At 43.5% G+C, this 22,920-nt stretch overlaps 1 protein-coding gene across 5 annotated transcripts in view; it reads left to right on the top strand.

The window, feature by feature from the left end:
* LOC115192319 (pre-B-cell leukemia transcription factor 1) overlaps positions 1-22,920 on the top strand; it is a 94,035-nt gene that overhangs the window by 67,386 nt on the left and 3,729 nt on the right. For 2 of the 5 annotated variants that reach the window (XM_029750681.1, XM_029750684.1), the window contains 7 exons: positions 12,027-12,274; positions 13,929-13,991; positions 15,810-16,000; positions 17,278-17,413; positions 18,592-18,751; positions 19,605-19,717; positions 20,174-20,263. In XM_029750681.1, coding sequence (XP_029606541.1) covers positions 12,027-12,274; positions 13,929-13,991; positions 15,810-16,000; positions 17,278-17,413; positions 18,592-18,751; positions 19,605-19,717; positions 20,174-20,263 — 1,001 coding nt within the window. The remainder of the gene's footprint in view (positions 1-12,026; positions 12,275-13,928; positions 13,992-15,809; positions 16,001-17,277; positions 17,414-18,591; positions 18,752-19,604; positions 19,718-20,173; positions 20,264-22,920) is intronic. The other 3 variants (XM_029750682.1, XM_029750683.1, XM_029750685.1) reach the window with 3 other exon arrangements.

The raw sequence follows: 22,920 nt of genomic DNA, 5'->3' as shown, positions 1-22,920 counted from the left end.
GGAGGGCCAAAAAAAGCCGATGCCAATTAATCGGCCGATTTGTTTTTAAATTTATTTATTTGTAATAATGACAATTACAACAATACTGAATGAACACTTATTTTAACTTAATATAATACATCAATAAAATCAATTTAGCCTCAAATAAATAATGAAACATGTTCAATTTGGTTTAAATAATGCAAAAACAAAGTGTTGGAGAAGAAAGTAAAAGTGCAATATGTGCCATGTAAGAAAGATAACGTTTAAGTGCCTTGCTCAGAACATGGGAACATATGAAAGCTGGTGGTTCCTTTTAACATGAGTCTTCAATATTCCCAGGTAAGAAGTTTTAGGGTGTAGTTATTATAGGAATTATTGGACTATTTCTCTCTATACGATTTGTATTTCATATACTTTTGACTATTGGATGTTCTTATAGGCACTTTAGTACTGCCAGTGTAACAGTTTAGCTTCCGTCCCTCTCCTCGCTCCTACCTGGGCTCGAACCAGGAACACATTGACAACAGCCACACTCGAAGAAGCGTTACCCATTTAGAGCAAGGGAAACAACTTCTCCAAGTCTCAGAGCGAGTGACATTTGAAACGCTATTAGCGCGCACCCGGCTAACTAGCTAGCCATTTCACATCGGTTACACCAGCCTAATCTTGGGAGTTGACAGGCTTGAAGTCATGGCAAATGCACGAAAGTGCTGTTTCAATCAATGCTTACGAGACTGCTGGTGCCTACCATCGCTCAGTCAGACTGCTCTATCAAATCATAGACTTAATTATAACATAATAACACACAGAATGTTTTTTCTGTCAGTGAAATACGGAACCGTTCCGTATTTTATCTAACGGGTGGCATCCCTAGTCTAAGTCTAAATATTCCTGTTTACATTGCACAACCTTCAATGTTATGTCATAATTACATAAAATTCTGGCAAATTAGTTCACAACGAGCCAGGCGGCCCAAACTGTTGCATATACCCTGACTCTGTGTGCAATGAACGCAAAATGACACAATTTCACCTGGTTAATATTGCCTGCTAACCTGGATTTCTTTTAGCTAAATATGCAGGTTCAAAAATATATACTTCTGTGTATTGATTTTAAGAAAGGCATTGATGTTTATGGTTAGGTACAGTCGTGCAACGATTGTGCTTTTTTCGCAAATGCGCTTTTGTTAAATCATCCCCGTTTGGCGAAGTCGGCTGTCTTTGTTAGGAAGAAGTCTTCACAGTTCGCAACGAGCCAGGCGGCCCAAACTGCTGCATATACCCTGACTCTGTTTGCAAGAGAAGTGACACATTTTCCCTAGTTAAAAGAAATTCATGTTAGCAGGCAATATTAACTAAATATGCAGGTTTAAAAATATATACTTGTGTATTGATTTTAAGAAAGGCATTGATGTTTATGGTTGGAGCAACGTGTACCTAAGCGATTATATGCAATGCAGGACAGGCTAGATAAACTAGTAATATTATCAACCATGTGTCGTTAACTAGTGATTATGATTGATTGATTGTTTTTAATAAGATAAGTTTAATGCTAGCTAGCAACACCTTGGCTTCTTACTGCATTCGCGTAACAGGCAGGCTCCTCGTGGAGTGCAATGTAAAGCAGGTGGATAGAGCGTTGGACTAGTTAACCGTAAGGTTGCAAGTTTGAATCCCCGAGCTGACAAGGTAAAAATCTGTCATTCTGCCCCTGATCAAGGCAGTTAACCCACCATTCCTAGGCCGTCATTGAAAATAAGAATGTGTTCTTAACTGACTTGCCTAGTTAAATAAAGGTCTAAAAAAAGAAAGAAAAAAAATCGGCCAAATCGGCGTCCAAAAATACAGATTTCCGATTGTTATGAAAACTTGAAATCGGCCCAAATTAATCGGCCATTCCGATTAATCGGTCGACCTGTAATACACACTGAGCTAAATGGTAGAGCTGCTGCTTTCAAGGAGAAGGACACTAACACTTATAAGAAATCCTGCTATGCCCTCCGACGAACCATCAAACAGGCAATGTGTCAATACAGGACTAAGATTGAATCCTACTACGCCGGCTCTGACGCTCGTCAGATGTGGCAGAGCTTGCAAACTGTTACGGACTACAAAGGGAAACCCAGCCACGAGCTGCCCAATGACACAAGCCTACCAGGCGAGCTAAATTACTTCTATATGCGCTTCGAGGCAAGCAACACTGAAGCATGCATAAGAGCACCAGATGTTCCGGACGACTGTGTGATCACTCTCTCCATAGCTGATGTGAGTAAGACCATTAAATAGGTCAACATTCACAAGGCCGCAAGGGCATATGGATTACCAGGACATGTACTCAGAGCATGCACTGACCAACTGGCACGTGTCTTCACTGACATTTTCAACCTGTTCCTGACTGAGTCTGTAATACCTGCATGTTTCAAGCAGACCACCGTAGTCCCTGTGCCCAAAAATGGCAAGGTAACCTGCCTAAATGTCTACCGACCCATAGCGCTCCCTTCTGTAGCCATGAAGTGCTTTGAAAGGCTGGTCATGGCTCACATCAACACCATCATCCCAGAAACCCTAGACCCACTCCAATTTTCATACCACCCCAATAGATCCACAGATGATGCAATCTCTATTGCACTCCACACTGGCCTTTCTGACCTGGACAAAAGGAACAGCTACATGAGAATGCTGTTCATTGACTACAGCTCAGCATTCAACACCATAGTGCCCTCAAAGCTCATCACTAAGCTAAGAACCCTGGGACTAAACACCTACCTCTGCAATTGGAACCTGGACTTCCTGACATGCCGCCCCCAGGTGGTAAGGGTAGGCAACAACACATCACATAGCGTTGCGTGCTTAGTCCCCTCCTTTACTCCCTCTTCATCCACGACTGCGTGGCTAAGCACAACTCCAACACTAACATTAAGTTTGCCGATGACACAATGTTGGTAGGCCTGATCACAGACTATGATGAGACAGCAATTAGGGAGGAGGTCAGAGACCTGGCAGTGTGGTGCCAGGACAACAACCTCTCCCTCAACGATCGTGGACTACAGGAAAAGGAGGGCCAAGCACGCCCCTATTCACATCGACGGGGCTATAGTGGAGCAGGTCGAGAGCTTCAAGTTCCATGGTGTCCACATCACCAACAAACTATCATGGTCCAAACACACCAAGACAGTCATGAAGAGGGCACGACAATGCTTTTCCCCCCTCAGGCGACTGAAAAGATTTGGCAAGCGTCCTCAGATTCTCAAAAAGTTCTAAAGCTGCACCATCGAGAGCATCCTGACTGGTTGAATCACCACCTGGTATGGCAACTGCTCATCATCCGATCGCATGGCGCTACAAAGTGTACTGCGTGCGGCCCAGTACTTCACTGGGGCCAAGCTTCCTGCCATCCAGGGCCTTTATACCAGGCCGTGTCAGAGGAAGGCCCTAAAAATTGTCAAAGATTCCAGCCACCCTAGTTATAGACTATTCTCTCTTCTACTGCACGCAAGCGGTACCAGAGCACCAAGTCTAGGTCCAAAAAGCTCCTTAACAGCTTCTACCCCAAACAATAAATCTGCTGAACAGTTAATCAAATGGCTACCCGGACAATTTGCATTGACCTCCCTACCTCATCGCCATCTTTTTTACGCTGCTGCTACTTGCTGTTTATTATCTATGCACAGTCACTTTACCCCTACCTACATGTACATATTACCTCGACTAAACTGTACCCCCACACATTGACTCGGGTACCAGTACACCCTGTATATAGCCTCGTTATTGTTATTATATTGGTTTGTAAGTAAACATTTCACGGTAATGTTTACACCTGTTGTATTCGGCGCATGTGACAAATACAATTTGATTTGATATACTACCAAATATTGTCACTGCTGTCCAAACACTGACATACAGACACAAAGCTGGTATATTTTGGTGGGGTGGGAGATAGATCCTCTTATACTGTCGTATTGTTTATTATATTCCCCCAGTTTGTTCCACAGTGCCTGTGGAGGATGTTCCTTTATTTTGTCAATTACTAACATGGTCTATAGAGTCAAGTGAATATTTTCCTTCCTATACTAGCTGGTTATAACCTGCCTCTGTCTGCGTACGGTGTCTCCCACAGCCGATCCCCTCCTCTCCTCTTCTCCTCCTCTCTGACATGCTTCAGTCTCTCTCAGAGAGAGGAGTGAGATTTGTCCCTTGACCTTGTTCAATTAAGGCTCGCTCCAAACTCAGGGTTAAGCTGAAATTATCTACCGCTCGGTTCTAGTAGTTCAATTCATATTTCATCATCCAATGACGTTCCCCTCGCAGAAAGCCACGAGCCTAGCCTGTAGTTGGGTGATTGGTAAATGGAAAATACAGGGAGATGGAGAGAATGTTACACATCCTGAGAGAGAGAGAGAGAGAGAGCTCTCCAAATAGAGGTGTAAATCATCACCATGCCTAATATTCCCAGTTTAGCCTCAAAGAACACGGCTGTTTCCTGAGCGGCTTCTTGGAAAGGAAATAAATATTCTCCTATAAACGACCAGACAGTCAGAAATTCAGCTATCCAAAAGCCATGTGCCCCAGGTTTTTTTATTTAATTTAATATAGATTTGATTTGTAAAAGGCCAGAGTTGAATTAATGTCATGGTCTCCCATTGGTTTAGTTGTAATTTATTTTCAGTGGTTGACATTTTTCCTGGATGCCTGGACTGTGTGTTTGCAGTGACGACGAAACTGACCAATGGTTGTCGTCAGTCTGTCCTTTGTTGCTCGATCCATTGACCCTCCACTGCGAACAGTATGCATCCATCCACACTGATGTCCGCCTGCTCACTGTCTATATAGGCAAACAAAGAGACTACCTGCCAAGAGGGAGTCGATTAGGTCTAAACAATGCTCTCACTGTTTTCAAAGACACTTTTCTATCTCTCCAGAAAGAGAGCGAGAGAGATGCTGGGGGGGGGGGGGGGGGGTATCAATAAACGTATCAGCCTGCTATGGCACAATAATATACTGTATTGTGCAGGAATAAAGTTTGGCTTCGCGCCTATACCTAGTGGGAATAACATGTCAGGGACGCCTGGGGAGTTGAAGAATAAGGCATTACGCACACACACACACACACACACGTACACACAGACAGACAACAAGCCATCAATGAAAGGGAAAGGGAGTCCATTAGAGACTTAGGGCTGTGATGGACGTGATGTTCGCTGGTGAGGGGAGAGATGGAGGAGAAGGGGGAGATAAAAGAAAGAGGAGGACACAGGAGGAGGAGGAGGGAGGGGAGAAAAAAGGAGGAGGAAGGGAGATGGGAGAAGGGGAACCCACACATAGGAGGGGAAGGAGTTAAAATCCCACACGGATAATTGTTTATCCCTGGGAGAATCCTCAATGTTTGTCTGAGGGTGGCTAAGTAAGTTCAGCAGCACTATTGGACAGGGAGAGCAGAGCAGACCTGGGTTCAAATGCTATTTGAAGTCTTGTCAAATACTTTGTGTTTGCTTTAGCCTTCCTGGAGTGTCAGATGGGCAGAGTTTTGTGACTATTCTATTGGTCCATTGCGACAGGCAAGCTCAATCAAGCCCAGCTAAAGTATATGGAATTATTTCAAATAGTGTTTGAACCCAGGTCTGGAGCAGCACAGCACAAACCCAAGGCTGGGAAACATTAGGATGAATCAATTAGCCTGCCATTAGCCACTAAAGTGGCCCTCAATGACTCGTGTAATTATGACCCACAGCAAAGACCGTTTTACGGAGGCACATTGTTCCCCCCTTTCTTTCTTTTCTTTATTTATTGTATTTGTTTAAGATAATCCGTTCCATGGTTTTAATTATGTGCTTTAGGTTCAGGGTGGAATAAATAAATCATAATTTGCCTCCATCAGGGCAGAATCGCCTGCAGACCAGGCAGAGGCAGCCAGACACAATGCAGGTCCCAGATCCCTGGTTCAGCCGACTGCTCCTATGGGGTTCCTGTCTGCGGAAACCAAATACCCAAATAATTCCAATATTTTACATATCAATTATATTATACAATATACATACCTAAATAATATACTCCAATATCCTTGGAGGCAAATACACACTGCAGCAGGTCCTTTGGTTCTGTCTCTCATGCGACCTGATAATGCTCCTTTCGGGGTCTCGTCTGCCTCATACGACCTGATAATTCTCCTCTGGGGGTCCTGTCTGTCTCTCATAAGACCTGATAATTCTCCTCTGGGGGTCCTGTCTGTCTCTCATAAGACCTGATAATTCTCCTCTGGGGGTCCCATCTGTGTAAACCAAATGCCCAAATAACTCCAGAGTGAAACCAGGATACAGGGAGGATGAAGGGATTGAACAGTGACAGTTTCTTGTAGCTATTGTATTGCTCAGAAAACAATTCTGTCTTTGCATCACATGTATGAAAACGCTGGGAAACGCTGGGAATGTTCAGATTATGCTAACTAAATGATAGTATTATTCATGTCCCTAGCCTATAGCCTTCCACAAATAACTACTTTCTACTAGCTACAGTATCACATAAATCTTTCATTTTTTTCTGGCGCGTTTTGTTGCTGAACTTTGTTCTTAGTTCACTACCTAAATGTGGATCAAATATTTTCCTTCTCTGTTTTTCTCTACCAGAAAGATCTTATAAGCGTAGAACGGTCGCTCTCTTATAAGACTGATGGGGGTGGTACTTCAGGCCAAGTAAAATAAACACTTTGTGAATGTTAAAGACATACTCCAGCAATTTTTTTCCTATTCTTTTTTCCTTTTCCAAGACTTGGCAGATCAGAATCGAATCATTGCATGAATGCAGGAGGGGGTTTTGGGAGCATCCCAAATGGCGTCCTATTCCGTATCTAGTACACAACTTCTGCACTACAAAAGTACTGCATTAAAAAGGGAATAGACTGCCATTTGGGACATACCCTTTATGTTCCGTTTTCATTTGACAGTCTAGACATTTTATGACTTTGGGAAGAAATTTGTGAGCCTCTTTCAGCTGCAAACAGCTGTGAAGAAGAGAAGAGCGTCCTCCCTAGCTTTTGTGTGCTCTTTGAGTCCCAGAATTCTGTTAACTGTGTGACTTAGTTGGAAGTCTTTATCCCTGTCCTTTAACCAATGGACAGGAAAAGATTGTGTGAACTTGCAGTAAACAATAGACTTGGTTTAGTCATCCAGGTTTACTCAAAGTCCAAAATGTAGTTTAACTTGCATACAGTATAAGTAAGTATTTATTTTCCACTATTCTAGAAATGAATTCCTCTGGTATTATCCTATGAGGAATTAAAGGTGATAACAATATTGTTCAACAAATTTTTACACAGGGTTATACTATTTTCAAATCAAAGTTTATTGGTCGGGCACACAGATTTGCAGATGTTATCGCAGATGCAGTGAAATGCTTGTGTGTCTAGCTCCAACATTACAGTATAATACCTAGCAATTAAAATAACAATACACACATAATATAGTATGAGCCATGACTAGAGTACAATATATAGTAAGTCCCATTAAAGGTCCCATTATGCCTGGCAAAAACCAAACACTGCATTCCACATTAACAACCTCATACCAACGGTTAAGCACGGTGGTGGTTGTGTGATAGTTTGGGGATGCTTTGCTGCCTCATGACCTGGATGACTTGCCTAAATAGAAGGAACCATGAATTCTGCTCTGTATCAGAGAATTCTACAGGATAATGCCAGGCCATCTGTCTGTGAGCTGAAGCTGGAGCACAGCTGGGTCATGCAGCAAGACAATGATCCAAAACACACAATCAAGTCTACATGAAAAGTTTTGGAATGGCCTCGTCAAAGTCCAGACCTAATCCAAATGGAGATGTTTTTGCGAACTTGAAACGAGCAGTTCTTGCTTAAAAACCCACAAATGGTGCTGAGTTGAAGCAGCTTTGCATGGAATAGTGGGCCAAAATTCCTCCACGGCGACGTGAGTGAAGCGTTCCGTTGGAGTCTTTGCAACTAAAGGTGGCACAATCAGTTATTGAGTGAAAGGGGGGGGCAATGTATTTTTCACACAGGGGCATTAGGTGTTGCAGAACGGTTGTGTTATTTGTTCTTGTTCACTCACGTTCCCTTAATCTAATATTAGGTTTTGGTTGAAGATCTGATAGCATTTAGTATCCAAAATGTACAAAAGTAAAGAAAATTAGACGGGGCAAATCATTTTTCACAGCGCTGTATATGTTATGCTGTTTATACTGTGTCTAGACCCCCCCCCCCCCCACCCCTCCATCTGAAGGTGTCATAAGTATTTGGACAAATTAACTTTACAGTGTATTAAAGTAGTCAAATATGTAGTATTTGGTCCCATATTCCAGAAAGTTACACAGGCACAAAGACCATACTCCTAACATTATTCACGATTGATTCACGATTATCCGTTATCATGGCAGCATCCACATGAATGTAGAAGTGTTCAGAAACATATTCTATTAATATTTACAAAAAAGGGGCTCCAAAACATCACAATACATTACTTACCATTCATTTCTACTGGACACAACATAATCTGAAACACATCCAAGTTTGTAGAGTCGTAGTGGATGTAAAAGACAAGTGCAGCGTCCAAAATGGTACCATATTCCCTATATAGTGCACTGTTTTTGACCAGGGCAAGGAGTGCACTATATAGGGAATAGGGTGTCATTCCAGACACATACACCCAGGGGGACTCCCCTCTCTCCACCTTATCCCTACCTTTTCAGTGTGATGAAGGACGTTCTCTAATGACAGGGGAGAGCAGCGGGGGTAGCCTCCCTCTGGCCGTACAGCCGGCCTCTTTCTCATCCCGCTAAACCCCCACCCAGCCACCCCCACCCTAACCACCCCACCCCAGCCATCCCATCCCATGGCTGGGGCAGCGATCTAATCTGGGTTTAATGCTACAAGCTACTCCCATTGTCTCTGGATTAATGAAGTATTCCCTGCCTGTTCCTTTTTGTTCAGAGACAATGAGAGATGTGACGAGGGTTAATGTTTTAAATAGCAATTCTCAAACATTGACCTTAAAGTCAGTAAGTCATACAGTGCCTTCGGAAAGTATTCAGACTCCTTGTTACGTTACAGCCTTATTCTAAAATTGATTTTAAAAATGATAATTCTCAGCCTTCTATACACAATACTTAATAAGGAAAAAGCAAAAACAGGTTTTTAGAAATGTTTGCAAATGTATAATTAAAAACAACCTGAAATACCTTATTTACATAAGTATTCAGACCCTTTGCTATGAGACTCGAAATTAAGCTCAGGTGCATCCTACTTCCATTGATCATCCTTGAGATGCTTCTACAACTTGATTGGAGGCCAACTGTGGTAAACTAAATTTATTGGACATGATTTGGAAAGGCACACACCTGTCTATATAAGGTCCCGCAGTTGACAGTGCATGTCAGAGCAAAAACCAAGCCATGAGGTCAAAGGAATTGTCCGTAGATCTCATAGACAGGATTGTGTCGAAGCACAGATCTGGGAAAGGGTACCAAAACATTTCTGCAGCATTGAAGGTCCCCAATAACACAGTGGCCACCATCATTCTTCAATGGAAGAAGTTTGGAACCACCAAGACTCTTCCTAGAGCTGGCCACCCGGCCAAACTGAGCAATCGGGGAGAAGGGCTGTGGTCAGGGAGGTGAACAAGGACCTAATGGTCACTTACAGAGCTATAGAGTTCCTCTGTGGAGATGGGAGAATCTTCCAGAAGGATAACCATCTCTGCAGCACTCCACCAATCAGGCCTTTATGGTAGAGTGGCCAGATGGAAGCCACTCCTCAGTAAAAGGCACATGACAGCCCGCTTGGAGTTTGCCAAAAGGGACCTGAAGACTCTCAGACCACAAGATTCTCTGGTCTGATGAAACCAAGATTGAACTCTTTGGCCTGAATGCGAAGCGTCACATCTGGAGGAAACCTGGCACCATCTCTACGTTGAAGCATGTTGGTGGCAGCATCATGCTGTGGGGATGTTTTTCAGATGCAGGGACTGGGAGACTAGTTAGGGTCAAGGGAAAGATGAATGGAACCAAGTACAGAGATCCTTGATGAAAACCTGCTCAAGAGCGCTCAGACTGGGGCGAAGGTTCACCTTCCAACAGGACAACGACCCTAAGCACACAGCCAAGACAACGCAGGAGTGGCTTTGAGACAAGTCTCTGAATGTCCTTGAGTGCCCCAGCCAGAGCCCGGACTTGATCCCGATCAAACATCTCTGGAGAGACCTGAAAATAGCTGTGCAGCAATGCTCCCCATCCAACCTGACAGAGCTTGAGAGGATCTGCAGAGAAGAATGGAAGAAACTCCCCAAATACAGGTGTGCCAAGCTTGTAGCGTCATACCCAAGAAGACTCAAGGCTGTAATCGCTGCCAAAGGTGCTTCAACAAAGTACTGAGTAAAGGGTCTGAATACTTATGTAAATGTCATATTTCAGTTGATTTTATTTTATAAATTAGCAATCATTTCTAAAAAACAGTTTTTTAGAATAAGGCTGTAACATAGCAAAATGTGGAAAAAGTCAAAGGGTCTGAATACTTTCCGAAGGCACTGTATATAGACACTGCATATTTTACATTTTAAATTGAACCTTTATTTAACTAGGCAAGTCAGTTAAGAACAAATTCTTATTTACAATGACGGCCTACCCCGGCCAAACCCGAGTGACGCTGGGCCAATTGTGCGTCGCCCTATGGGACTCCCAATCACGGCAGGATGTGAGGCAGCCAGGATAAGTGGCTGTAGCCTTTAAAGTAATTACATTGTGTATGCTACATTTGACGCACTTGTCTTCCCTGTTATCAGTTTGAATTCATGGACAGTGGGAGAAGGTGTTTGTAATTGGAATGGATAGATCTGTGAGTGTGTGTTATTTCAGAAATTGGAAGGTCGGCCTTGTCTACCCTAATGAACAGCGAGGGAGACCTCTAGAGGAAGGAAAGGGAACAGCATGAATACCTTGGCTCTGCCACTCCACACGCACTGCCAAGTCCAGTGCTTGGCCTCACAATGTGCACTATCGCTCAATGACAGACTTCAGTTGTCGCCCAGATCCTTACGCTTTAAGAACCAGCACTGTTAGGGCATTGTAAGAATAGTAACCAAGCACCACGGTAAGAGCATCAATCAGTGTGTTTTCTGTGTGAATGCATGGAGGTCACATTTACACACTGAGCTGGTAATCAGTGAAGTACAAAACCACCATTATCCACAGTTCAATGCATCCCAATACTGATATAAGGCACCTAAGACACCAGTGATTTCACCGAGATGATGTCCCCACATGGCACCCTGTTCCTTGTATAGTGCACTACTTTTGACCAAAACCCTGTGGGCCCTAGTCAAAAGTAGTGTACTATAAAGTGAATAGGGTGCCATTTGGGATGCCATAACTGACTCCTCAGAGACGATGCCTCATTCATTATCAGAGCGTAAACCCCATTTTATAGCATTTGTTTATTTATTCCTCCAATATCACAAATTGCTTTATGACATATGTATTGAATACCAAACAGTCCTGGCCAATGCTCTGGTAGTTATTATTGAAGTTGCATTTTAAGTTAATGAAATTATATAAATTGAGTTTTATTATAGTGTAGTCTTGCCAGAGTCTAGCGCCGTAGCCTTTATTCTGGCACAGAGATGAACCATAAAGAGGCAGGTGATTTATCAACTGGATGAACCCTGTCCAGAAAGGGATGTCCTACTGCCAGCTACACTACACTATGTACTGCTACTGCCATTTACACTACACACTGTACTCGAGTAGTCTCAGTCTGAGCCTGCTGGCTTTTACAGTCCACATGGATGCACCACCAAGCGTTACCGCGGTGAAAAGAAAACAATTCTGCCGCGCCGTTGCTCTCCAGACCAGAGGAGGAGGATGTGTCAGGCATGGTGTGTGTGTTCTGTGTGTCAGGCGTGGAGTCAGGCAGGGCGTGGAGCTTGTTATGCTGTCACAGCGCTGTGTGTGAGTGACCTATGGCGTCACGACGCTGTGATTGGTAACCTGTGTGACTGACCTCTAACCTCTGACCCTTCCTGTCGTTTGCAGTGCTGAGTATCCGTGGCGCCCAGGAGGAGGAGCCTCCAGATGCCCAGCTCATGCGATTGGACAACATGCTGCTGGCGGAGGGCGTGTCTGGACCTGAGAAAGGGGGCGGTTCTGCAGCGGCTGCGGCTGCAGCTGCAGCCTCAGGAGGCGGGGCAGGAGCAGATAACTCAGCGGAACACTCGGACTACAGAGCCAAGCTCTCTCAGATCAGACAGATCTACCACACAGAGCTGGAGAAATACGAACAGGTAAGGATGGACAGGATACACTCACCCCTCAGAGAACTACTGTCTTAGGTGTCTTTTACCATAATCACATACTCTAACCCTGTAACCCAAACGCACCAGCTCCACCATTCCCATCACAGTGATTATTTGTTAACCTATGACTACCTGAAGAATGATGAGTGAGAAAGTTACAGACGCACAAATATCATACCACCAAGACATGTTAAACCTCTCACCATTTGGAGGAGAATTACAATAACGGGGGAGGTCAGCATTTTTGGGGGGTATGATGTTTGTGCTCCTGTAACTTTCTCACTCATCATTTAGTCATGATTTATTCAGAATTGATCTGTAATCATGATAGCATCCACATTCATGTATAAGTGTTTAGAAACATATTCTATTCTTATTTACAATAAAAGTGACTCCAAAATGACACAATACATTATTTACCATTTAATTTCTATTGGGCTCAACAAAAGCATCCAACAAATGTGTAGAGTCACAAGCTTGATGTAATCCTTGTGTACTAGGAATATGGGACCAAATACGTAACTTCTGACTACTTTAATACACATATAAGTGAATTTGTCCCAATACTTTTGGTCCTCTAAAATGGGGGGGACTATGTACAAAAAGGGCTGTTATTTCTCAATGGTTCACCCGATATGTATGAAAATATCTTCAAATTAAAGCTGACAGTCTGGATTTGAAATTATACAATGACTATGAGGTTAAAGTGCAAAGTGCTGGAATACAGAGCCAAAAACAATAATAAAGTGTCACTGTCCCAATACTTTTGGAGCTCACTGTATATGCCATTTAGCAGACATTTTTATCCAAAGTGACTTACAGTCATGCATACATTTTACATATGGGTGGTCCCGGGAATCGAACCCACGATCCTGGCACGCAAGCATCATGCGCTACCAACTGAGCCATACATCTTTTTATATTTACATCCCAATTTAAGGAGGCTTTCTACATTTATGGCATCCATCTAAAGATGTGACAGATTTTCTCTCATCTCCATTGCATCCCTATGTAATGTGCAGTTTCCTTCTCTTCTCCTCCATGTCATTATCTACCATGCCAATAAATCAGAGTGGATTTTACTGCATAACGTTGTCTACTTCCTAACCAATATACACACAGTCAAATGTTAAGGCCCTGACTGGCTGGAATGAATGCATGCCCTGTTTGATGAAATGCAAATGTATTTTCCGTATAGTCCCAGACACTGCTTACATTTATATAAAAAAGCAAAGTCAGTGTTGTGATGTTAATCTAGTCTATAGACAGGGTTTAGTGTTGTGATGTTAGTCTAGTCTGTAAACAGGATTCAGTGTTGTGATGTTAGTCTAGTCTGTAGACAGGGTTGCCATCCTGAAAAACACATACAGTGGAGTAGGGTAAAGTTGCCTCTAGACGCTGATCTTGGATCGGTTTTGCATTGTCCCCACTAATGGTTAAGTTTAGGATTGGGGAAGGGGAAGCTGATCCTAGATCTGTACCTAGGGGAAACTTCACCCCGGAGCCACATACAATAGGCAGGACTGTAGCAGTCAGAAGTAGTGTGGAAAACAGTCCTGCGACTATGCCACCATTACATGCTGACAATGTGCTATATAATTATATATAATATGTAATATATCTGTAATATACTGTATTTAAGATGGTATCCCAGTGCGGATGGAGGGGGGACAGTTACACAGGGAGTCATGGCAACGGAAACAAGGTACTCCTCCACTGCAGACCACTGCCCAACCATACACTATATAGAGAGATAATATATTTTATAGTCATAATATCATTAGTTAATAACATTATTTTACTTTGGTTAGGTTGTTTACCAAATAGACACCCTTCGGGAGGTGTTGAATCAGGTACATTTTTCCACATCTGATTAGTATTTATAAAGCTGGGTTAGTAACTAAATCTATTCCGAATCCAATGTGAACTTGGCTCCAGTGTTTTTATTTACAACCCAGAGCTTTATAAACCCAGCATTTTATACCACGCTTCCCTCCCTTACAATCTCAGTGATAGGGAACAGACCTTCGCTGTCAGGATCAGGATTAGGAACTGGATGGCAACCCAGTCTTTTAAAGCCGCAGTGTTGCTTACGGAGAAAAAAATACTATAACTCACTTATCACCACAATTTATTAGTGGTTTAACAGGTTTTTTTTTTCTTCATATTTTTCTATATATTTATTTATTTCTATACGTTTAGTTGTAATTGATGCTATGTCTGCTTGCTTTAGATGCTTCCAGTAGCATCATAATCAGGACATTGCACTATACCATGTTTGCATGTATTTTGTTTCAGACAAGGCCCACATACACATGAACCAGGATATACATTTCTGTGTGTGTGTGTGTGTGTGTGTGTGTGTGTGTGTGTGTGTGTGTGTGTGTGTGTGTGTGTGTGTGTGTGTGTGTGTGTGTGTGTGTGTGTGTGTGTGTGTCAACCAATGTTGTTATGATGACATTATGTCTATAGTCTATCTGGGGTTTTGCCAGATGGCTTCACTGTCATCCCCATGCATCACTGTATGACACCAACCGCATGACTACTCTGCACCTTACCTCTCATATCATCACCACCTATTCACTGTCATTTACATTCGTTGTACAGACATTTTTGTATTGTTGTACTTTGTCTTGTTACTCTCTCTTTCCATTCACATCCTTCTGCTTTGATAACTATTGCTTTCATGTCAATAAAGGCCCTTTGAGATGAGTGTGAATATGACAGACATATTCCAGAGTGACGGCGAGAGAGAGAAAGAGAAAGTGAGGGGGAGAATTAGAAGGAGAACGAGAACAAGACACGACAGGGAAAGAGGGAGAGGGAGAACAAGAAACAGAAAAAGAGAAAGAGAAAAAGACAGGGAGGGAGACAGAGGCAGGGAGACAGAGGCATACTGGAATATCACGTCAGGTTCACGCCTAGTGCCACCCAGGAGGGTGAGTGTATCATCATGGCATGTTAATCTCTCAACCCGCTCAGCTGCGACTCGACTGCCGTAAGAGGAGAAGGTTTGCTGCTCGTCAGCAGGGACTAGCAGCTGTCATTTCTCCATGTCTCCTTTCTGAAAAACGACACTTACAGTTGCCATTGCCACTTCTGTTTAATATTACAAAATATCACCACTTATATTCCTCCTTGGCTTCACAGCATGGAAGCATTCCCCAGAACTACATACATTAAACACCTCTTAATTTGCATCACATTTTTCATTCCTGTCTTTGTGCATGACCTTGACTAATACCATACAGTATATTTTTGCACTGTATGCAAACACTGCATTAATCCAATGCTAGAGGACACCACCCAGCCCGTCAATAGCCATATAGTATTTCACCATCATCACAGTGAGGCTGCTATGAAAACTCTCACCAACAACATTTCTTTTGACAGTCTAGATAGAAGAAACTGATGTCACTCGGGACAAGAGTGTCTGCTAAATGACTCAAATGTAAATGTAACAAACCAGATTTCTCTATCTATCTGATCACCTCTCTCTTTGTCTGTTTCCCCCCCTCTGCAGGCGTGTAACGAGTTCACCACCCACGTGATGAACCTGCTGAGGGAGCAGAGTCGCACGCGGCCCATCTCTCCCAAGGAGATAGAGCGCATGGTGGGCATCATCCACCGCAAGTTCAGCTCCATCCAGATGCAGCTCAAACAGAGCACCTGCGAAGCCGTCATGATCCTGCGCTCACGCTTCCTCGACGCCAGGTGTGTGTCTGTGTGTGTGCCTACAGCTGTACAAATTACCGTGTGCAAAGTCACTGTACCACTGCGATGTTTTTGTTGACTTGCATAGCTAGCTACAGTATTTCCATACCTGTAACTGCATTATTCACATCAGGTGCTTTTACAGTCATGTTGACAGCATGTTATTCTACAGCTTATCACTACTCTGTACAACGTCATCACAACTGATCTTCCTAAATCAACCAAAGTTTTGAGCCTACCTACGGCACATCTATTGGTGCCATTTGAACCAGCACGTACAGCCTTGCTGCTTGGCCACTGACAATTATCTCCCCTCTCCAGGCTCCATAACGCTAAATATTTCCCTTTTTTAATATAATCCCTTGTTCCTTTTGATGCATGTTTTGGATTTGCATACATTTCTCTGAGGATAAATCTCACTCTGAGTCGGAGTCAGAAGCATAACATTTAAATTAGGCTTGGGCTCTTCTTACAAAGCTCCCCCCCTATTCTTCTGCAAATTATTGTGGCTGTGGTGCAGGGAGGGAGGCAGGGGAAGGAGGGAAGAAGGGAAGGGCTTTCAGTTAGAGAGTGAGTGAGAGAGAGAGAGCGAGAGCGAGAGAGAGAGAGAGGCACTGCCTCCCTACCAGTCGCAGCTTTACTGATTAATCTGCAGCCTGCCCTAGCACCATGCTGTGCACATTTACATATTCTCAAGCAGGCTTTTGGAGTGCGGGACGAAGATTTCAGCACAAATCTCTTTCACCAGTCAATCGATGCGATGCATGGAGGCAAGCATTTTACAGGGTTCCCGACCTAGCTTATGTAAAGCCCTCTCATGAGATGTGGCACATGCAGACATAACCTGATAGAGGGTGGAGATGGAGAATCAGGAAGAGATGGAGGGGTCAGTGAACCGAACTAGCATCAGCGCGTGCTTATGGCACGTTTTCTAGCCTTTAATAAGGAAGGCCAGTGTTCTGTTGTTTGTCAGGATTTGCAGGCGATGTTCATTTCTATTAGTGAACCTCCACAAAGAAAACATATTTCGTACCAGCTTAGGCAGCTGTATTGACATGGGGAGGCAGTTGTATGGAAGGTATTGGATCGAATTGGGTGGTAGTTGCGTTGTTACTGTATGAGGTGCCCCAGTTTTGCCTGTTTACGTGGCTTTGACAGATTTCCTCTATGTAGTCTTCAGATTTGTGTATGCTTTGACCGGATGGTATTAACTGTACCTATTTTACATAGTGTTTATTCCGGTCCTAACTAACCAATTTCTATCATTCTCCTTGTAGACGGAAAAGACGGAACTTCAACAAACAGGCGACAGAGATCCTGAATGAGTACTTCTACTCGCACCTGTCTAACCCCTACCCTAGTGAAGAGGCCAAGGAAGAGCTGGCCAAGAAGTGCTCCATCACAGTTTCACAGGTACAGTACAGCGCCACCTGTCTTCAGGAAGGCCACAGTACACGTAGAACAGGACTAGAGGCAGTAGTGGATGATGTAGAATGCCATTATAATCCTTTTCACAGTATTATTCCAACCTCATAGTGTGGAAATACACATACAAAACTGGAAAATCTGTTTTTTTGACTGCACTGGGCCTTTAAGATGTGAACATTACATTATTTTCTTAATTCATAGGCTACATCACAGGGACTAAATTGATAGTGTAATATGATGATTGATCATGTAATTAAGAATGCACCAACAATACCAAGGTAAACAGCAGTAATGTTATGTGTTTCTCATCCATCATCTCCTCAAACGGTTTCATTAAGTTTATGCAAAATTATTTTGAGGATGCATCTGGGCGTTGTTTGATGAAAACAACGTGCTTCGGGGTCTAAATGATTAGCTGAGCATCTGTCTGTGCCCCAAATGGCACCCTTTTCCTTATATAGTCCACTACTTTTGACCAGAGCCCTTTTTGACCAGGTCCCATAGAGAATAGAGTTCCATTTGGGACTCGACCTCTGTGTTCCTGGGTCTATGATAAAATAATATGTTTACCCACCTTCTCTCTGCATTTGTTCAAACTTAGCAACAGGATTGATTTCGTTTTTTATTTTAATGTTGTTTATCATTAGCGCTAGCTGGCTTATCCTGGTAGGTTCATTGGGGAGTCCATTAACTGTAATGGGTGTTAGATAGTGGATGTTGACTGATTGGTGCTAGCGTGAGCTCTGATGATAGCTGCAGTCATACTGACATAATGAGACTGTTACTGGCAATCATTCCCTTCTGCCACTAATGTGGATTCACAGTACTGGTCTACGTAGCGAGTGGTAGTACTCCCTACTACCTCAAAAGGCTGTGTTCCAAGTGGCACCCTATTCCCTATATACTGCACTACCTTTGACCAGGGCCCATAGGGCTTTGGTTAAAAGTAGTGCACTATAAAGGGTATAGGATGCCATTTGGGACTCCGACAAAGTCTTTCTTCAGTGTCGGATAGGATATGCCAGACAGTGGAGGGCCATGCATGCAGAGCTCATTCTGATTCTGATTTCACGCTCAGAATTTGCTCAGTAAAAAAGTGGGACATTTATTTGTGTAACATTAACATTGTGTACACATTTACAAGTTGCACATTGTTTGTACAGGTTTCCAACTGGTTCGGAAATAAAAGAATCAGATACAAGAAAAACATTGGAAAGTTCCAGGAAGAAGCCAACATGTACGCTGCCAAAACTGCTGTGAACGCGACCAACGTCTCCTCACACGGAAGCCAGGCTAACTCGCCCTCCACTCCAAATTCTGCAGGTGAGACTAAAGAATAATACCAATGGGTTATTTGGAAGGCTCTGAATGCACTCTATATCAGTCAAGGGCATTTTTCTATGCTCAAGTCAAAAGGAAAAATGGCTTTGTCCAAGAGTAGGATACCAGGACCCCATGTCAAGTCTTCCAATACTTTCTTCGCTGTTGTCTTCTTTTCAATGAACACACCTTTTATTGTACTTTATCTCAATACAGAACATTTACATTTTGTTGTACCAATTGAATTTACTGAATTCATTTATCTTGTTGACCATGAATAACAGTTTTACAGAAACACATAACATATCATTCATGATACTTTGACTGTAGAGTCATACTATCATTCTACTTTCATGTTGACAAATAGTCACAACAACAACACATCTGACGACTGTACTCGACTCACCGTTCCCTCAGCTTTATGCTGCCACTCTCTAATCCGTCTGCTCGCTCTGGCCCTAACCCTAACACTAGCTCTACTTCTAACTTTTTCTCTCGCAGGGGTGGGAAACTCCAGTCCTCCAGGGCCTGATTGGTGTCATACTTTTTCTCCATCCATAGCAAACACAGCGGATTAATCAAATTGCATTCTAAACTGAAGATCAGGATTCGGTGATTATTGGAGTCAGGTGTGTTAGCTGGGGCTAGGGGCAAAAGTGTGACACCAATCAGGCCCTTGAGGACTGGACTTGCCCGCCCCTACGTCCAGCGCTAACTGCATTTGTTTGCCTGCTGACACTTTGCATGGTGCTTCTCCGGGTCTAACCCTGGACGGGGCCAAGTGGCTGAATCCTGCTCTGCTTGCTCCTCTTTCTCGCTGCTCTGTGATTCCAGTGCTCCCTCTCTCCTCTTCCAGGTTCTGCTGGATCTTTTAACATGTCAAACTCCGGTGACTTGTTCATGAGCGTGCAGTCTCTCAATGGGGACTCGTACCAAGGGGCTCAGGTGGGAGCCAACGTGCAGTCACAGGTAGGGCCCTATAACGAAGCAGTGCAGAAGATACTACTATAGGAACAGATCCACCTCCCTAAGAATAGGCCTTGTAATCTATCCTAAACGCACCACAGGCATCTCAGTACTCCTCCAGTGTCTACATCACTATGGGCTCCTAATAGCGCCACACCATAGGGTTTTCAAGGTATCGTCTTCAACCATACTAAAACATTACAGCGAGTGTAACGATGAAAATAATTCAGTGCTCTCTGCAGCGCTCACTAATTTCATCCTTTCGACAGTCTTCTAGACACGTAATAACATTTTTTGGTTATCTTGCTTCGTATTGTCCATGGCTGGATGTATTTCCTGGGTGTTTTCTCTGCCAGTACTGTGTATCACGCTCCTTCTTGTCTTTGTCTTACAGTGTTAGTCTTGTTTATCTTCTGTGCTCTGACCTTGCTTTGTTTGTGTTCCTGTGTTGTGTTTCAGGTGGATACCCTTCGCCATGTTATCAGTCAGACAGGCGGATACAGTGAGGGCCTCACAGCCAGCCAGATGTACAGTCCGCAGGGCATCAATGTAAGGAGAAAAAAAACCACACGTTTTTTTCCGCTTTCTCTTCCCCCTACCAATTATTTCAAAGCCATAGGGCTCAGAATGCCACTTAGTAGGACTTGTCTCAGCTCCACCACAGTCACCTAGTTGATTGCTTCTGTATCGGTCACGCCACGGGCAGAACGCCAGAACGGCGTGAGGCCGGCCACACACACACACACACGGAGCGGCCGCCTGAGCCTGTCACGTCCAATCAGCTCTCCCGTAGCACCTGCAGCCAATCGCGGCCGTGCAGGAATGGCACAAACAGGTGACACATCCTTTGACGCGTGGATCGGACGCCCCCCAACGCCCTCACCGACCACCTGATCCTAATCATCAGTGCGGATCCAGAGGCCCCGTTAAAACCCTATCAGAACAACCCCAGAGTAGAGTCACTAAAAATAAAACTAGCCAAACTGCTAGCCCCTCGACGGAGCACCGAGGGGCATAACATGGGGGCGTATTTCCACCATGTTATGTTTTTTTCTTCTTTTTTAGGGGATGGGGGGTTTGGGTTTGGGGGAGTGTGTGTGTGTGTTTTGGGTGAGGGCAGAGGAGAGGAGGGGAGGAAGGGGGGAGGTTAGCTGGCGGCTGCAAACAGCAGGGAAATTCACAGCGACAAGCCGTGTCGTAAAAGGGAAAATCAATAAGACAGACACAAGGAGAGCGGAGTGTGGACTTGGGACAGCAATCCAAGCGCATTGCTCAGATCATGCTCCCACCACACTAATGGCCCTGACAGCGAGCCGCGGCAGTGTGGGTCGGTGAGAGCTACGACGAGAGAGAGAGAGGACGGTCACAGGCACACACAGCCACGCGGCAAGGCTTCTGGCTTCCTCTCCCGCCGTGCATCAATGGCCATATGATAATGAGATGAAATGCCTCCTGTAAAACAAAAGTGGGGTATGTAGTGTGTATTCAAATCCCCCCTCCTTTCCTGGCTTGCTCTCCACTCTACGCTCATCTCCCTCCCACAGAAGAGGCTGTGATAACCCTGAGAGAGCACTACTAACGTGTTCAAGCCCGGTTCTCAGACAGCACTCGGACCTTATGGATATCGTTATCCTTGGACCCCTGCTTGCTGTACCACGTCCTAAAATGTCACAATATTCTCTTTTTTTCCACACACTTTCATACCTTTTAAAGAACCCTCTTACTGCGTAATACGAGAAGGATATCGTGTTATCTGATTTTTGGAATAAAAATGTAACAGCAGGCTAGGCCTACGTTGTTATCCTTTCATTTTTTTTCGAACAAAATATCACATACAAATATGGTTCTCCATTCTTAATGTAGGATTTGGGGAGATATAATAACTGTAATCATATCTTACAGAAATTATTTTGACATTTTTGAATTCTGGAGTGGGGTTGACTAGTTTATTTCCTTGCCTCTCTGCAGCATTTTACTGAAATAGTATTTGTGTCAAAGGGAAATGTCACAATTTGCTTACTTCATGTTCATCATCTCCAGCACCACCCCAACATCAAACATACAGTATGAGAAAATGACGCGTTTCTTTGTTTTGTAGTAAAAGGGATAGAGGAAGATAAGTGTTTCCAATGATATCATCAACCAATTGGTAGGCAATTAGTGGGCAATGCCTACTCATAATTGGCTAAAATCACACGATGCACACCGATGATGTCATTGGAAACACTTATCTTCCTCGATCTTTTTTTACTACAAAACATAGAAACGCCCCAGTTTCACATATGTTGATGTTGGGGTGGTGCTGGAGATGAATAGATGAATATAAAGTTGAAAATTACACATTTACCTCAGTGTCGAACCTATTCACAAAGCAAAGCCCAGGAAAGCTGTCAGCTTAGAAACAGTGTATCAAACTTTATGCTCGTCCAGCTTTACAGATGGATAAGGAGAGAGAGAGCGAGGGGAGAGAGAGAAGAGAGTGAGAGAGAAGAGAGAGAGAGAGAGAGGGAGGTCGGCAGTATGTCCTATCCGTGAAACGATGAAAAGACTCCCCTCTCTCTGTGTTGATAATGACTGAGCAGTTACATAATGGGTTTTTTGGTAGACAAGAGCAGTAATTACAGTTTGGAAATAGACAGGGAGAGTGTCACCAAAGTCAGACATTTGAAGACATTTCTTTTTCCTCCATTTTTGATTACAGACTTTCTTCTGGCTAAAATAACAGGCTTTGAAATGAAAGGCTGTCAAGGACCATTTCCAGTGTTTCTGATGGCATGAAATTTGCTATTAATATCTCAATGCTCTTTAGCAGGCCTGTCTCCGGGATTGGAAATGTATTTTCATTCAACGTCACAATTGGCGACCATTGATTCCTCTTATGACTGTTTTGTGACTTTTGTTTTAAGGTCCTTTTCAGACATTGTCACTGTTATTACGTGTGTCGTTGAATGTAACAGGCATTTATCTCAACCCCAGTGACACAAGAATGCAGTATTGGTTTTGAAGTGAAGACAAAATTGTCTTCATTATAGAAATTTGAGCACACTGCATGTGATCTGAGAGGTATATATATGTGATTTACAGAATTTTCAGTTCCTTTAAACGAGTACAATTTTTGTGACAATTCTGGTCTGAAATATGAGGTCTAGGTTACTGTAATTTGAGTGAATCAGATGTTCGTCCAATGCAGATTTGGCTTGAGGCTT

Source organism: Salmo trutta, chromosome 4 (genome assembly GCF_901001165.1).
Source record: "Salmo trutta chromosome 4, fSalTru1.1, whole genome shotgun sequence".
Classification (NCBI taxonomy): domain Eukaryota; kingdom Metazoa; phylum Chordata; class Actinopteri; order Salmoniformes; family Salmonidae; genus Salmo; species Salmo trutta.
This window is presented reverse-complemented; position numbering and strand designations above follow the sequence as displayed.